This window comes from Pecten maximus, chromosome 2 (genome assembly GCF_902652985.1).
Source record: "Pecten maximus chromosome 2, xPecMax1.1, whole genome shotgun sequence".
Classification (NCBI taxonomy): Eukaryota; Metazoa; Mollusca; class Bivalvia; order Pectinida; family Pectinidae; genus Pecten; species Pecten maximus.
The window spans coordinates 39,075,110-39,093,440 of NC_047016.1; the positions used below are offsets into that span (position 1 = coordinate 39,075,110).

Consider the following 18,331-nt stretch of genomic DNA (forward strand, 5'->3'; position numbering starts at 1 on the left):
TTCCCGTCAAATTTCATTGAATTTGGTTTAGGGGTTTTGGAGAAGAAGTCGAAAATGTAAATTGTTTACGGACGCACGACGCATGACGCACGACGACGTACAAAAGGGGATTAGAATAGGTCACTTGAGACTTTGTCTCAGGTGACCTAAAAACCATCTCATGAACTGCTGGACAGATTTAGCTCATATTCTGATCATAACATCTCAAAACCAGGTTCTAGATTGATGGAATTTTGGTGGTCATCTGGATTGGTACCTCAACTTTGAATCCCGTTTTGCTGCAATCCTTCAAAACTACTTTTACCAAAGGACTGTACAAAAGATGCATAAGTGTCTTTAATAGGAAAATTAAAACTGAATTAACTTGTTAAAAGACAATAAATCACTGTGTGTTCTAGTATTAATTTACTTGGTCATTTTAATCAGAAATGAACATTACAAAAGTATCAGAAATAACAATTTTAACACATTACTTTTCAAAACAGAACATTGTTTATGTTATCTAAATGAAATACATTTAGATTTCAAAGAAAAGGATCTACCAATGAATAAGAATAGAAAGGCAGGAAAAGCCTTCTGGGACATCAGTTCTGGTGTGGTGAATTCCAGGTCTGATCTTTAAAACTGTTCTAGTACCAGGAATCACAATATTCTGTTCTTGTATTGCATACGCAACCTTTGTCTTGATTAAAAGTAAAAATATAAAGAATATCGCAATGATTTGGATTTATACATGTTTGTAATACATTTTCAATTTGGCACCGATAAAGATCAATCCCAGGATTCCTCGGGAGACACACTTTCTATAACGACACCACTTTCTGATGACACCAATCCATCAAAATCACAGTCATCATCCTCGTCGTAGTCGTCACAATGAAATCTTTCTGTTTCAAAATAGTCTGTTGGACACACAATGATTCCTGAGTGATCCTCAGTCAGGACAAAATCATTGTCTATGAAATGGTCCCTGGAAAAAGAACACAAGATATTTTTACATGGATGATGTCAAATCCTCGAAATGTCTGCTTAACATTTGGCGATGTGTTAGGGTACATAATACTTCATTGTGACATAAATTTGTGAGGTTGATTATTTCTGATCATGATTCTAATTCGAAGGATTTTTACACGAAATACAGCCTTGAGCTAAGTGTAATATTCCTAGCAAATTACAATACATTTACATGTATATTATATTATGTTATATTACATTATATTATATTATATTTTAATGCAAATGTCAGTTCAGCAATTGAACAGCTAAAAGTAGGCATTCAATATTATCTGATGAAATAATTCAAATGTATTGCCATTTTCCTGATCAACATGAGTTTCAGTATACGTTATAATACAGTCATCATGCCATGTTACCAACTACTATTATCTTGTACAAAGTCACTCATGATGGTATGAATGACTTGTGTGCCTCAATTTTCATCTGTACAGAAAATATTTGGCCAGTTTTAATTAAACAATTAATTGAATCAGAAACAAACAACACACATTTTAGGGGTTTCTATCTTACCAAAACAACACCAAGAAAACTTGAATCTTCTAAACGCAAATTTTAGGTAAATCTATAGACACATCAGAATAAGGTTGTGCAATCGAATTTTTAAAAAATGTTCACTATCCACTCTTTATACACAACACACCAAAACAGTATGAAAGTCAAAAATTTATTGAATGGAACCAAAAACTTGTTCAGGCTCATATTAAATATTATCTAAAGGTTTTGGCATTCTTAGGGGCTGCTCATTCTTACAATTAAATAACATCAACTAACAATATTACATAATAAATTTTTACTCGCTACTCAAAAGATACACCTAAACAATTAAGATACTAATTATACTATAGGGGCATGCAACCCCCAAGCTAGAGCGATCATAGCTTAGCTAGCTATGACTAATAGAGAGGAGAGAAACCTAGCTTGAGCGACCTCAAGCCACAGAGTAAGCAGTTGGTAGCTAAAAAGCAGGCAGTTCTGCTAAGACTGTTTCAGATGGGGCGACCCCCCGAGCTTGGGCGATCCCAAGCATATCATCTACATAAGAAATAAATACACAAAATATGATATAATGAATTGGGGGCAAGAAATTCCCCGAATTTAAAAGCGCTAATATCACGGCGTGATAAATTCATTACTGTGAGTGATATCCTCTAACTATTCCTTACTAAGAAGAGCAGCCCAAAATAAAAATAAAAATGTGACAGCTTGCATTGTAACAAAATAAAGCTTATAATTAACCAACACAGATGTACAAAAAGGTGCTGCGAGCCGGCTGCCCCAACCTGAATCAGGGAGGTAGGTTTATCCAATGCTCAGACCAGCTTGCCAGGTGTTGTCTCACCATGAGGCCTTACTTACCCCTAAACAAATGAGCCCGAAACAAGTAAAAAAGACATGTAATAAATATAAATATTATAAGTAAACACATATAATAAAAACAACATATACACATGAAAAGTACAGGCAATCAAAACAAAACAACAGTATATAAATATTAAAAGGTAATTATAATATAATATAAACAATTATACACAAACCACAGTAAAGAAAACTGCAAATTATCAAAGGTGGAGGTGGGGCGGATGGTGGATGATGAATAAAACACTGCTGCTACAAATAATCACGCTGCTTGAAAATGAATGCAGGTGGCGCTATCCCCTGACGTATTTCCATTGGTCAAGAACATCACGTGATCAAAGGCGCGAGGTTAGAAATAGATATTTACTAACATGAAGACTGTGACGGGGTTTTTAAATGTTGTGTACAAACAACTATTTAGTAAACAAAATATCATTTTATACACAACACACCAAAACAGTATGAAAGTCAAAAATTTATTGAATGGAACCAAAAACTTGTTCAGGCTCATATTAAATATTATCTAAAGGTTTTGGCATTCTTAGGGGCTGCTCATTCTTACAATTAAATAACATCAACTAACAATATTACATAATAAATTTTTACTCGCTACTCAAAAGATACACCTAAACAATTAAGATACTAATTATACTATAGGGGCATGCAACCCCCAAGCTAGAGCGATCATAGCTTAGCTAGCTATGACTAATAGAGAGGAGAGAAACCTAGCTTGAGCGACCTCAAGCCACAGAGTAAGCAGTTGGTAGCTAAAAAGCAGGCAGTTCTGCTAAGACTGTTTCAGATGGGGCGACCCCCCGAGCTTGGGCGATCCCAAGCATATCATCTACATAAGAAATAAATACACAAAATATGATATAATGAATTGGGGGCAAGAAATTCCCCGAATTTAAAAGCCAAATCGAAGAGGTTACAATAAAGTAACCGAATGAGAGCCCCACTCTATAAACTCTGTATATGAAGTTTACGGAGTGGATAATGAACATGCAATTTTAATTAGTTTGAAAATGGTGACAAGTAATATTCAGAATATAATTGAATACCTGAGAACAGCATTGTTGTTTTCGCACATCTTGGCCAGTTTTTTGTATCTCATCAGCTCAGTGAGAAGTATGACAACTTTGTCTGGTTCGAGCTCTGAGTAGTTGTCTCCCTTGAGGAGTTCTCTAATGTCATATTTTGCCTCCATGGATAAAGCTTCCTTAGGTGACAGAGCGTCTTCTTCATTTTTGTATGGGTAAACTGCTTCTGCAATCTATCAAGTAATAAAAAGTAAATCATTTCAAAAGTATATTCATTTAATTCACATTAATTAAAAATTCCTACCTACAATATATTTTATACTTGATTTAAAAAAAAACTCTTAGTTTACAAATATTCAATGGTCTGGAAAGACATCTCTAAATCAAACATGGCTACAACTGCTACTGAGAAATTTGAATATCAAGGACAATAACATTTCTTAGCTAAATATTACTTTAAATACTTCATATTCAAGAAATCTCCACTACCAATAACATAATTTTTATCAATAGAAGTGCTTTTTTTTTCTTGCAAACAAATGCATTAACAACAAGTTATGTATAATTAAAGGCAATAGATTGGACCATGCCATCAACTTTAGATGATCTTTCTGAAAAAATCCCACTTAATATAATATTCATATTATTAAAAGGAAGTCAAATATGCTAAAATCTTTTTATAACTACTAAGTCATGTTAATATGCTGTAATATCCTATTTGAGCTCTCAGAAAAATAAAATAAATTAATGCTTATAAGTTTCAACAGATCACCAAGAAAACGAAATTACAAGGATCTACAGAAAGAAGAAAAAAAGTCACTAATTGTCAGGCAACGATCATGGATCATGGTCTCACATGCACAGGAATTTTTGCGGAGTTGTCACAATCTAGCTGAATCAAACATGTTTTTAGTGATTGTTATATACACTATAGGGGCTTATATCATCATCCTGTAAATATATGATACCTTATCTTTCAGGTATAAATATCAAATAATGGTATATAAATGTTGTTAATTTCCATGAAAGTAAAAGGACAAAGAAAAAGATTCTTAACTTCAATCATTCTTACCAATGTATAACTCTGGGAACAGTTTCCATTTTGTTGAACTCTTTCCTTGACCTCAACCTTCTCAAAAATGGCGGCTTGTGAACAGTAACCAAGGTGATTGTTCTCTGGAGGAGAATTGCCTATGCCTGTGTACTGGACTTTGTAGCCATGGAGACCGGCTTGTAAGTTACCCCTAGATACAATAAATGTACATGCAAGGTCAATCATTATGATTTGGACATATGAAGTTACCAGAAAACAATAGTTTTTATCTTATTCTGTTTTGGAAATACAGGTCAAAATGTAGGTCAGAGTGACCTAATTTTGATATAGCAAACTGATGTTCCTTGATGAATTCATGGCCAAAGTATGAAGTTGGGGACAAGTAGTGTATGAGATAGAGCCCAGGCAAACCTTTAGTGCAGAAGGATGGAAGGACGGATGGATGGAAGGACGGAGGGATGCAACACAATCTTATAGTCCCAATCAGTTGACAGTGGGGGACTAATAAGCCCAAAAACTTCTGATATTGCCCTGTGCCGTATAATCTTTTTTGTAGAAGTCGAAAAATTAATTTATAATTTCAATTGTTTTTTTTAAAATGGATCAACAGATTAAATCACATTTCTATTGTCCAATTCACTGTATCAGTAACAGGTACACTCACCAACTCTGAAACTCTGTTCTTGTCCACTCAAATTTGTGGTCATAATGTCTGAATTTCTGACCATTGTCAGGGAACAACTGGTTAAACTCATAGTTTGGTGTTGTCACAATGATAATCCGGGGTTGGAGTTCATGGAAGACCATATGACACACTTTCTGAAGGTCATCTGGATATAAATGTTCAATACTGGAAAATAAACATATTCGAATTTAAAAGCAATAAATTCCCTCAAACTGATTGATTTCATTTTTTCTTTTTTAGTCGAATTATCATTTTCTTTGAAATGGAGAGTGAGATGGTATTATTGTGGAAGTGTTGAGTATCTGTGTCAGACCACTCAAAAGGTAGTTTATCCTGTTTCTAACTCACACTGTGGTACTGTTGAATATGTTTTTGTCTAAGTACAACTGAGCCGTTTTCGTTTTTGCGCTCTAAACGGATGGACCAGTTACACTTGTGTTGTTCGTTTATGAAATAAAGACGGACCTGATGATTTTATATTATTTTCAGACGAGCCTTGACAAAGACTCCCAAGGCCTGTATTAACATTTGCAGGTCCGTCAAGAAATATATTTGAAATATTACATTAAAAAACTGACGAACCGGTTTGTCCGCATAAACGAACAGGCCCCTGCACTCAGCAGCTACAAGACGCAAGGGAGATAACTCTCCAAATATTTCAATAAAGTACTCAAATGACAAAAAAATATTTAAAATACCAGGGATTTTTAAGATGTTTAATTGCTTAAGGCAGAAACAAAATGAGATCATGGCTGACTTACAACTCGACCATGCTGACAGCATCGTATCCCAGAATCCTCGGGTCCAGTACTGTAGCATCTCCATGGAAGATCTGTATGGTGAGTGGATGTTTACGTTTGTCCAAAAATTGGTATATGGCTGGTTTTATGTTGTATTTATATGCTTGTAACAATGGCTTGTCCATATCTACCAAAGCAATCTTCTGGACAGAGGCAATGTCAGATAAAAATCTGGAGAGTTGACATTCAGCGCAGCCAAAATCTACAACCTGGAAAAAAGGAATTTGTATATCATTACTACATTAAGATTGCATACTGCCTGGGTACATACATCCATAGATCTAATACATGTACTTTGAAACTGTAAATTAATTACCCTTTTTTATTCTTCCTCAATTTCATTTATTTTCAAACTACTAACAAGCTATCAACCTGTAATCATTCCTCAATAAATTAAGAAAATTTTCAAAGTTTGACATATAAATACATTTTGTAGATTTCAATTATGTAAGATTTACTGCTTTCTATCTCTCAATATGTCATATCACCACTGAGACAATAAACAAACAATTATATATGTTCTACTTACACTTTGTACATTTAGAGAGTTGAGTTTATCTGCCACAAAACTGTATCTCTGTATGTAGAGAGGTGGATCAAACATAGGGCCATCCAATCTGTTCTCATCCTCACACATGGGTGCTTCCACCGCATCAGTTTCATTTTCCTCTTTGTGTTCAGTGTCTGTTTCGCAGACATTCTGCAGGATTGTTTTTGTTTGAGAGCTGTCAATCATAGTGTCATATCTTTGGGCTGGAAGTGTATGATCATTACCCCCAGAGTCAATATCAGGAAACTTTTTACCACACTCTGTATCGAAATTTAGAAACTCTTCTCCATCTACAGATGATCCTAAATGGAAATCATTTAGTTTTTCTCCTTCGTTGTCCACATTCACATCCTGATGTTGGTTTGTTGTTAATTGAATTGCATTCCAAAAACTATTTAGAATAGATCCCATTTATAAATAGACGCTTTCCTTCCAATAATTTGCCCTCTCACAACTGAAACCAATACATATGTACAATCTGATACGTTACTCAAAGAAATACAATTTGCAATGTATTCTGGTAATCATGATTTAATGTGACAAGATATATCTGATAATATTTATAAATGATATTTTCAATGATAAAATTTGCTTTATTAACATCTAAGCATGTCAGATGAGTACTGATAGTTTATAGAAAGAAAACAAATCTGTAAAACCATAATATGAGTTATCGCCCCTGATAGGCTAATCTCGATCAAAATAACTGTATATGGCTAATATTATGGATCACTTAACACCATTTTACACTTGCAAGCAAAATTTATGCGTAAATACATATAATACACACGAATACATTGCACTGTGTGCGATTTCTTTACTAATAAAGATGTTTAAATTGCTCCGAATTGCACAGTAACAATAACGTAGGACACCCCTACTGCTGTGCACGTGTTTCCTAGTCTCGTTTTAGACAGTAAAAAGATTGTGAACATAATTCAATAATCACCAAGTACCATTTGGATTAATTTACACGTGCAAAATGCAACAATGTCCTTTCAAAACTGTCACTTAGTTCTGAGCTATGGCAAACCGAAACCTACCTTCTTTGGCTCGAGATTACTTTATTGATTTAGAGTGACGCCCCTTTGCAAGAAAAACTTCCTGTTTACATGTTTCTATGCTATTTGGAACAACCATGGAGTAGACCGATATCTGTTGGTAAAATGACAACTTCCTAACTGTTATCACAGCGTAAATATGTATGTCCAGTTAAGACAGACAGAAGACGATTTTCCTCTCGACAAATCTGATGACACACGTGAGAAAGCGTGGTAAATTGGGCTTGTATACATATGGTTGGTTTTCTGTTTTCTTAACAGCTTGCGTTAACGTTATTGTAGTATTCACATTCTTGAAGTCGTTTGTAATATTTTTATGTTGGATGTGTGGTGATTTCATAATGATTTACCGATGTAGATGTTAATTTGTTGGTAGTGTTAATCATAACTCTGTTGGTAGCTAGATTTGTGTGCAGTTCCCAAGAACAACAAATGCAAAACTAGCCCGAGTTTCCTCTGGCCCTGACACCATGTCTGTTGTAGGGGACAGAGGAAACTCGGTTTAGTGCACTTTTGGGTACGGAGATCAGGTCCATGTATATTTACCCAGACCCCTGTTGTATCAAAAACATTTCCAAATGTACTTAATTTCTGCAAGTATTTAAAAAAATGTATGTACATTTACTGTATACATAATGATACTGAAGTGCACATTATTAGGTAAAGTGAAAAATTATGATTTTTAAGTACTACTGGTTTATGATGTGCATTGATACACAAGTTTATATATGTTTACAAGTTTTAAAATACTGATTACCAGTAACAATGTTACACTGAGAAAGCCAAATCAAGTCACTTGTACACGATAAACGAGTCAGCGCAGTTTCTGCTCACGAGCGGTGATATACACATTCTTGTAGAACCAACTGAATTGTAATGTTTACGTTTTACGCTGATTTAGACTTTTAAAAAACAGGAGTGCGGACATTTCTAATTTTCTTAATTGAGGGAAAGTCTTAGTTTTATGATATATCTTAAAAAAATATTGCATCTGATAATATTTCCCCAACAGTAATTTTTAAAGTTATAGTTGCTTTAACATTATACTTTTCTGTAACTGTTGATTGACAGGCAAGATCATGTCAGAAAATCAAGCTGCTGATGGAGGTACCACTCGGGGAAAGAGCAGTCTTTGGGTACGCCTCCGCAAGCGGCTTCAGCGCCGTGGGGTTGTGGAGGTCGACATCGACCACCACAGATACAAAATGCTCAACTGTATCCGAGAGGGCATTCGTAACGTCCTACTCAAACATCCAGGATTGGCACCAAAGGTAAGAAGTTTTCAACTCCTTCGTGTAGAAAACACATTATGAAATGCATGTTGTGAAAATAAATGAATTATTAAATGAAAATGAAAAGATCAGTAAAAAAGTTTTTTTTCAACCTTTCAAAAAAATATACATGTATTTCTTAAAAAATAGAATCAGAATCGTGGTATATTATGCTAAATTGTACACTTCTCCAAATTGAAAAGTTCTCTAAAAACATAATTTATAGGCTGGACATTGGTATATTAACATTTCATTGAAACAAAGTATTGTTGGAAATATTGCTACATTTGTCCATATGACTGGGGCGGCAGTGGCCAAGTGGTTAGGTGTCCCAACACTTTTTCAAAAGCCCTCAACCTCTTGGTTGAGAGTTCGAAACCCATGTAGGGCAGTTGCCTAGTACTAACCGTAGGCCAGTGATTTTTCTCTGGGCGCTCCGGCTTTCCTCCACCTCCAAAACCTTGCATGTCCTTAAATGACCCTGGCTGTTAAAATAGGATTTTAAACAAAACAAACCAATCCAAACATATAACACATTCTAGTTCCCTATTCCATTATATCACCTCTTTAAGCAATCTTTTCCAACTAGGACCCACCCCACTAACTTTACACCTCCATGCTGCATATCTCTTTATGCAATTATTTACAGAATACATCAGTATTACCTTCTAGACTCTGTCCTACATTTAAACATGAAAATGAAAACACTTGATCCCATTTACGCTATACTTTCCACATAGTGTCAAATTCTATCCCCTCAAAGGTTCCATCCTATACTGAAACCTTGTTTTTCATCCTCTCCAAAAATTGTCCCTCTCCAGTTCTTTCCATTGCCATCTCAGAAGCCTTATTTTTCATCCTCTCCAAGAATTGCCCCTCTCCAATTCTTTCCATTGCCATCTACAGTGATATCTTTTTTTTTTACACAGGACAAGTTAACTCCAGACGACTATACGCACCAAGCAGAGGAATTGTTTGTGACCAAGAAAGGAAAGGTACATGCTGCATAGTGTCAAACCTTTAATGTAGTGAAGTTAACCTTTAACCTTCTATCAGGGATTTATACTTCCATATTTCTGTGTGTGTATTTTCTGTTATTTTCTAAATCTTAAATTCCTCTTAATGTTAAGTGGATAGAGTATAATTCTCCATAGACGATTACAAAGTGACAAGTTTATTGACCGATCAATTTCTGCATGTAAAGTAACTGTGAATATACTAACTTTACTTGCTTAGAAATGTTCAACAGAAAGTCTGTTGGTGACTGAAGGTGAAAAACAACACAATCGTCTTGTTACAACGTTCTCATTTTCATCACTGATGAATGATGGGAAGTTCTCTCTTCTTTTGCAGAATTGCTTGACTTCAAGATCTATATCATCCTTCTAATGGTATGATTTTTCTGTCTCCACTAAAGTTATGATTTCTGTGTCTCCACCTAGTTAATCAATTCTGTGTCACTACCTCGGGTATGATTTCAGTGTCACCACCTAGGTCAAATTGGCTATGATTTCTGGGTTACCACCTTGGGTATGATTTCTGTGTCACCACATACAGATAGGATTTCTGTGTTACCACCTAGGTCGGTAGGATATGATTTCTGTGTCACCACTTCAGGTATGATTTCTATGTCACCACCTCGGGTATGATTTCTGTGTCACCGCCTCGGGTATGATTTCTGTGTCACCACCTTGATTATGATTTCTGTGTCACCACTTAGGGTATGATTTCTGTGTCTCCACTTCGGGTAATATATCTGTGTCACCACCTTGATTATGATTTCTGTGTCACCACCTAGGGTATGATTCCTGTGTCACCACCTAGGGTATAATATCTATGTCACCACCTCAGTTATGATTTCTGTGTCACCACCTAGGGTATGATTCCTGTGTCACCACCTAGGGTATAATATCTGTGTCACCACCTCGGTTATGATTTCTGTGTCACCACCTAGGGTATGATTCCTGTGTCACCACCTAGGGTATGATTCCTGTGTCACCACCTCGGGTATAATATCTATGTCACCACCTAGGGTAAAATATCTGTGTCACCACCTACAGTATGATTGCTGTGTCACCACCTACAGTATGATTGCTGTGTCACCACCTAGGGCATGATTTCTGTGTCACCACCTAGGGTATGATTTCTGGGTCACCACCTCAGATATGATTTCTGTGTCACCACCTAGGGTATGATTTCTGTGTCACCACCTCGGGTATGATTTCTGTGTCACCCCCTCGGGTATGATTTCTGTGTCACCACTTCAGGTATGATTTCTGTGCCACCACCTCGAGTATGATTTCTGTTTCACCACCTCAGGTATGATTTCTGTGTCACCACCTCTGGTATGATTTCTGTGTCACGACATACAGATAGGATTTCTGTGTTACCACCTAGGTCAGTAGGATATGATTTCTGTGTCACCACTTCAGGTATGATTTCTGTTTCACCACCTCAGGTATGATTTCTGTGTCACCACCTCAGGTATTATTTCTGTGTCACCACCTAGGGTATGATTTCTGTGTCACCACATACAGATAGGATTTCTGTGTTACCACCTAGGTCAGTAGGATATGATTTCTGTGTCACCACCTCGGGTATGATTTCTGTGTCACCACCTCAGGTATGATATCTGTGTCACCACCTCAGGTATCATTTCTGTGTCACCACCTCGGTTATGATTTCTGTGTCACCACCTAGAGTATAATATCTGTGTCACCACCTCGGGTATGATTTCTGTGTCACCCCCTAGGGTATGATTTCTGTGTCACCAACTCGGGTATAATATCTATGTCACCACCTAGGTTATGATTTCTGTGTCACCACCTCGGGTATAATATCTGTGTCACCACCTCGGGTATGATTTCTGTGTCACCCCCTCGGGTATGATTTCTGTGTCACCACATACAGATAGGATTAATGTGTTACCACCTAGGTCGGTAGGATATGAATTCTGTGTCACCACTTCGGGTATGATTTCTGTGTCACCACCTCGAGTATGATTTCTGTGTCACCACCTCGGGTATGATTTCTGTGTCACCACCTAGGTTATGATTTCTGTGTCACCACCTCGGGTATGATTTCTGTGTCACCACCTCGGGTATGATTTCTGTGTCACCACCTCTGGTATGATTTCTGTGTCACCACATACAGATAGGATTTCTGTGTTACCACCTAGGTCAGTAGGATATGATTTCTGTGTCACCACTTCAGGTATGATTTCTGTGCCACCACTTCGAGTATGATTTCTGTTTCACCACCTCAAGTATTATTTCTGTGTCACCACCTAGGGTATGATTTCTGTGTCACCACCTCGGGTATGATTTCTGTGTCACCACCTCTGGTATGATTCCTGTGTCACCACATACACATAGGATTTCTGTGTTGCCACCTAGGTCAGTAGGATATGATTTCTGTGTCACCACTTCAGGTATGATTTCTGTTTCACCACCTCAGGTATGATTTCTGTGTCACCACCTCAAGTATTATTTCTGTGTCACCACCTAGGGTATGATTTCTGTGTCACTACATACAGATAGGATTTCTGTGTTACCACCTCGGGTATGATTTCTGTGTCACCACCTCAAGTATGATTTCTGTGTCACCACCTCAGGTATTATTTCTGTGTCACCACCTCGGTTATGATTTCTGTGTCACCACCTCGGGTATGATTTCTGTGTCACCACCTCGGGTATGATTTTTGTGTCACCACCTCGGGTATGATTTCTGTGTCACCACCTAGAGTATAATATCTGTGTCACCACCTTGATTATGATTTCTGTGTTACCACCTTGAGTATAATATCTGTGTCACCACCTCGGGTATGATTTCTGTGTCACCACCTCAGGTATTATTTCTGTGTCACCACCTAGGGTATGATTTCTGTGTCACCACCTAGAGTATAATATCTATGTCACCACCTCGGGTATGATTTCTGTGTCACCACCTAGGGTATGATTTCTGTGTCACCACCTCGGGTATGATTTCTGTGTCACCACCTAGAGTATAATATCTATGTCACCACCTCAGGTATTATTTCTGTGTCACCACCTAGGGTATGATTTCTGTGTCACCACTTCGGGTATGATTTCTGTGTCACCACCTCGGGTATGATTTCTGTGTCACCACCTCGGGTATGATTTCTGTGTCATCACCTCGGGTATGATTTCTGTGTCACCACCTCGGGTATGATTGCTGTGTCACCACCTCGGGTATGATTTTTGTGTCACCACCTCGGGTATGATTTCTGTGTCACCACCTCGGGTATAATATCTGTGTCACCACCTCCGGTATGATTTCAGTGTCACCACCTATAGTATAATATCTGTGTCACCACCTAGGGTATGATTCCTGTGTCACCACCTAGGTTATGATTCCTGTGTCACCACCTAGGGTATGATTTCTGTGTCACCACCTCCTGTATGATTTCTGTGTCACCACATACAGATAGGATTTATGTGTTACCACCTAGGTCAGTAGGATATGATTTCTGTGTCACCACTTCAGGTATGATTTCTGTGTCACCACTTGAGGTATGATTTCTGTGTCACCACATACAGATAGCATTTATGTGTTACCACCTAGGTCAGTAGGATATGATTTCTGTGTCACCACCTTGAGTATGATTTCTGTGTCACCACCTCGGGTATGATTTCTGTGTCACCACCTCGGGTATGATTTTTGTGTCACCACCTCCAGTATAATATCTGTGTCACCACCTCGGTTATGATTCCTGTGTCACCACCTTGGTTATGATTTCTGTGTCACCACCCAGGGTATGATTCCTGTGTTACCACCTAGGGTATAATATCTGTGTCACAACCTCAGGTATGATTTCTGTGTCACCACCTCAGGTATGATTTCTGTGTCACCACCTAGGGTATAATATCTATGTCACCACCTAGATTATGATTTCTGTGTCACCACCTCGGGTATGATTTCTGTGTCACCACCTCGGGTATGATTTCTGTGTCACCACTTAGGGTATGATTTCTGTGTCTCCACCTCGAGTATAATATCTGTGTCACCACCTCGGTTATGATTTCTGTGTCACCACCTAGGGTATGATTCCTGTGTCTCCACCTCGAGTATAATATCTGTGTCACCACCTCGGTTATGATTTCTGTGTCACCACCTCAGGTATGATTCCTGTGTCACCACCTTGGTTATGATTTCTGTGTCACCACCTCTGGTATGATTCCTGTGTCACCACCTTGGTTATGATTTCTGTGTCACCACCTCTGGTATGATTTCTGTGTCACCACCTCGGTTATGATTTCTGTGTCACCACCTCGGGTATGATTTCTGTGTCACCACATACAGATAGGATTTATGTGTTACCACCTAGGTCAGTAGGATATGATTTCTGTGTCACCACTTGAGGTATGATTTCTGTGTCACCACTTGAGGTATGATTTCTGTGTCACCACATACAGATAGCATTTATGTGTTACCACCTTGAGTATGATTTCTGTGTCACCACCTCGGGTATGATTTCTGTGTCACCACCTCGGGTATGATTTCTGTGTCACCACCTCGGTTATGATTTCTGTGTCACCACCTCGGGTATGATTTTTGTGTCACCACCTCCAGTATAATATCTGTGTCACCACCTAGGGTATGATTCCTGTGTCACCACCTTGGTTATGATTTCTGTGTCACCACCCAGGGTATGATTCCTGTGTTACCACCTAGGGTATAATATCTGTGTCACCACCTCAGGTATGATTTCTGTGTCACCACCTCAGGTATGATTTCTGTGTCACCACCTCGGGTATGATTTCTGTGTCACCACCTCGGGTATAATATCTGTGTCACCACCTAGGGTATAATATCTGTGTCACCACCTAGGGTATGATTTCTGTGTCACCACCTAGGGTATGATTTCTGTGTCACCACCTCAGGTATGATTTCTGTGTCACCACCTCGGGTATGATTTTTGTGTCACCACCTCGGGTATGATGTCTGTGTCACCACCTAGGGTATGATTTCTGTGTCACCACCTCAGGTATGATTTTTGTGTCACCACCTCGGGTATGATTTCTGTGTCACCACCTCGGGTATAATATCTGTGTCACCACCTCGGTTATGATTTCTGTGTCACCACCTAGGGTATGATTCCTGTGTCACCACCTCGGGTATGATTTCTGTGTCACCACCTAGGGTATGATTTCTGTGTCACCACCTCGGGTATGATTTTTGTGTCACCACCTCGGGTATGATTTCTGTGTCACCACCTCGGGTATAATATCTGTGTCACCACCTCGGTTATGATTTCTGTGTCACCACCTCGGGTATGATTTCTGTGTCACTACCTTGAGTATAATATCTGTGTCACAACCTAGAGTATAATATCTGTGTCACCATTCAGGGTATGATTTTTCTGTCACCACATACAGATACAGTCATCCTGCTAATGAATGGGTTGTGTGCATTTCAAGTTTAGAAATATATTAAAAATGTTTACTATCATTGTTTATTGACTAAGGTCAAAATTAAAGTCACATGGCATTTAGCCATGGTCAAATGAATTAGTATACCTAGGTTTTAATGTTTTGAGCTGGAATTACCAAATTACCAAAGTTTTCAGAATGTGAAATATTAGTAATATATATATTGTATGCAGATGATATTGGTAAATGATAACCTATATAACTATTTCTATAAATACGTTTTTCTGTGTTGTAGACGTTCACATTCTGTAGTTATGCCAGTTCAGTGTTTGCTACAATTAGAAGAGCCGTCAGTGTTACTGAGGAGGAATATCTCTCCGCTGTAGCTCCTCCATCCCTTCCTTATTTGGAATTCATTAGCAACTCTAAAAGTGGTCAAGACTTTTATCTTAGGTAAGTGATGTAATATTTACGATATTAAATAGATTCTTGGCATTTTAACCCATGGCTAGTGATCTGCGTAATTGTAATCGGAAAATTTTATTTCATCTCTACGTATACTTTCAAAGATAAAAATTTCTTATACAGTATATTCTATCGCTATTTCTTGAAAAGTACTACAGGGCTATTTCTCAAACTTCATTTGTACATTCCACTTGGTCCCTAGTTGAGCCCATTCAATTTTGATTTTGATTGGGAAAACAGAATGGCCAACAGGCAGCCATCTTGGATTTCGACAGTTGAAGTTGTTATTGCTGTTTCTAAGAAAGTTCTTAGATTTTACTTATATAATAATAAGATTTCATATGAAGGTTTTTCTTGCTATCAGAATATTAAGAGGAAAAGAGAAAAGAAGGGAAAAGTAGAGAAAAGAAAAAGGAAAGAAAAAATCAGTTTTACATAGAACCAATAAAGATCATTCAATGGTGGACACCAAGATCCCTCTGGGATGTCTCGTTTTCTTCAATATCAATCTTGTTATTTTTACGAGACCATTTATGTATTTCACTAAGTAGAGTGCCATATTACATCCTAAACTTTGGGGTATTATTTTGGTTCTTTTTTTCATTTGGATCACTCACATTTTCATGATGCAATGCTTAAACTAGCATTACAAATTAAGTAAAATCATAAGATTATATCCTTCTGAACCACAAGCCCTGAAAGTTTTTGAACCAAAATAGAAGTAAAAACTACATGTATATATTTGACTAGAAAAAAAAAAAAAAAAACACACTTAAATTTAGCGTACAAAAAAAGGAAACATCAGCCCTGAAAATTGTAGTGTTCCAAAATATAAATACAAAAAAACCCACAAAAACAAAAAAATGAAAAAAAAATCAATTTAGTACACAAAAATAGAAACATCAGTCCCTGACATTTGTTGTATGTTGAAATATGAACCATGATCACATGTATAGTTTATATGGCTTTGATTATTTCGTGTTTGGTTCCTTTTCTTACAGTAATGATCAACAGTACATCCTGAAGACAGACAAAAAGTATTGTGTACAGTACTTTATGTCATTTCTGGGGTAAGTGTGTCCGCTGTTAAACATTGTTACTCTTCCACCTGTTCATCACATATACTCTTGCCCGTTTTCTTTGTTGCATTATATTTCCCATATTACAATTGCTTATAATTTGTTCCAGAAAATCAGAAAAATATAATCTAAGCTGAAATTAAATGAAGATACTGGTAATATCAAAATAAGCCTTTTTCTCTGTTATATGATTGCTCTTTATAGAAATAACTCCCTTCTTCTTTCTCTTTCAAAGGAAAAAAATACTTGTTTGAATTGATTATTTTTCAATTAATCAAACATAGTCTGTAATTTTTATCAGTGTTTTTTGTTTTTGTTTTTTCCAGAGAATACCTTGAGCATTTCCAGTTGTACCCTCACTCACTCATTGTGAAATTTCTAGGGCTCTACTCCATACAGATAGAAGGGGAACCCAAGGTAACATTACTGTCCCCTTCAGCTTGAAAAACTCTGTTGAAAAATTCCACTCCTTCTCCATTGTACTGGAGGTTACCTGGTAGTTCCTTTAACTTATAGTCTGTTTCATAAAACTTCAAAATAATAACCAAGTGTCAGTTACATTGCTGTAACTCTAAATCCTGTTATACTTGTAAATAATTGTTTATTAAAAAAGTTTTCTTGTTTATTAAAGTGTGTTTACAGTACTTTGTTTTAATTTGATTATTATTTGATCTAGCTGTAGTATATCCCTTCTCTAGAGAGAACTTCTCATTATCTCAATTGGTTGAGCATAAAACTAGTCTGGGTTCGATCCCTGTTAGTGCTTTAATTATTCTGATGTTTTATCAGCTTCTTTATGATATCAGTCTGGTGTTATTTTGATTGCAGACCGATAAAAAAGTTGATAAAATATTGTTATAATTCAGACTAGATCCCTAGCAGTCGTTAAAACAAACGATTATCTTATCAATTATAATTGATAATGACCTCTGTTACAATTAATGACAAGCACTTGTGAAACCTTGATCGGACTTAACATAGCTGACATCTTTTGCAGATATATTTCCTGACGATGCAGAGTATCTTTTATCCTCCGAGTAACATTGACACAAGATTTGATGTGAAGGGCTGTCTGGGAGGTCGTTATCAGAAGGTCAGTGTGTAAGATTTGATGTAAAGGGCTGTCTGGGAGGTCGTTATCAGAAGGTCAGTTTGTAAGATTTGATGTAAAGGGCTGTCTGGGAGGTCGTTATCAGAAGGTCAGTGTGTAAGATTTGATGTAAAGGGCTGTCTGGGAGGTCGTTATCAGAAGGTCAGTGTGTAAGATTTGATGTGAAGGGCTGTCTGGGAGGTCATTATCAGAAGGTCAGTGTGTAAGATTTGATGTAAAGGGCTGTCTGGGAGGTCGTTATCAGAAGGTCAGTGTGTAAGATTTGATGTAAAGGGCTGTCTGGGAGGTCGTTATCAGAAGGTCAGTCTAAGATTTGATGTAAAGGGCTGTCTGGGAGGTCGTTATCAGAAGGTCAGTCTAAGATTTGATGTGAAGGGCTGTCTGGGAGGTCGTTATCAGAAGGTCAGTGTGTAAGATTTGATGTGAAGGGCTGTCTGGGAGGTCGTTATC

At 37.4% G+C, this 18,331-nt stretch overlaps 2 protein-coding genes across 2 annotated transcripts in view; one reads left to right on the plus strand and one right to left on the minus strand.

The window, feature by feature from the left end:
• Positions 1-386: 386 nt before the first annotated feature.
• Positions 387-7,565, minus strand: LOC117322036 (small RNA 2'-O-methyltransferase-like). Its single transcript, XM_033876746.1, has 7 exons — positions 7,546-7,565; positions 6,482-6,956; positions 5,914-6,161; positions 5,132-5,317; positions 4,486-4,657; positions 3,435-3,646; positions 387-970 (listed from the first exon to the last, which is right to left on the minus strand). The coding sequence occupies exons 2-7, from the start codon at positions 6,911-6,913 to the stop codon at positions 772-774; spliced, it is 1,449 nt and encodes a 482-aa protein (XP_033732637.1). The 5' UTR covers positions 6,914-6,956; positions 7,546-7,565; the 3' UTR covers positions 387-771.
• Positions 7,566-7,641: 76 nt separating this feature from the next.
• LOC117322037 (phosphatidylinositol 4-phosphate 5-kinase-like protein 1) overlaps positions 7,642-18,331 on the plus strand; it is a 30,194-nt gene continuing 19,504 nt past the window's right edge. Inside the window, exons 1-7 of the mRNA XM_033876748.1 lie at positions 7,642-7,800; positions 8,635-8,834; positions 9,764-9,829; positions 15,522-15,679; positions 16,693-16,761; positions 17,097-17,187; positions 17,768-17,863. Of these exons, the coding sequence (XP_033732639.1) occupies positions 7,755-7,800; positions 8,635-8,834; positions 9,764-9,829; positions 15,522-15,679; positions 16,693-16,761; positions 17,097-17,187; positions 17,768-17,863 (726 nt within the window). The 5' untranslated portion in view covers positions 7,642-7,754. The remainder of the gene's footprint in view (positions 7,801-8,634; positions 8,835-9,763; positions 9,830-15,521; positions 15,680-16,692; positions 16,762-17,096; positions 17,188-17,767; positions 17,864-18,331) is intronic.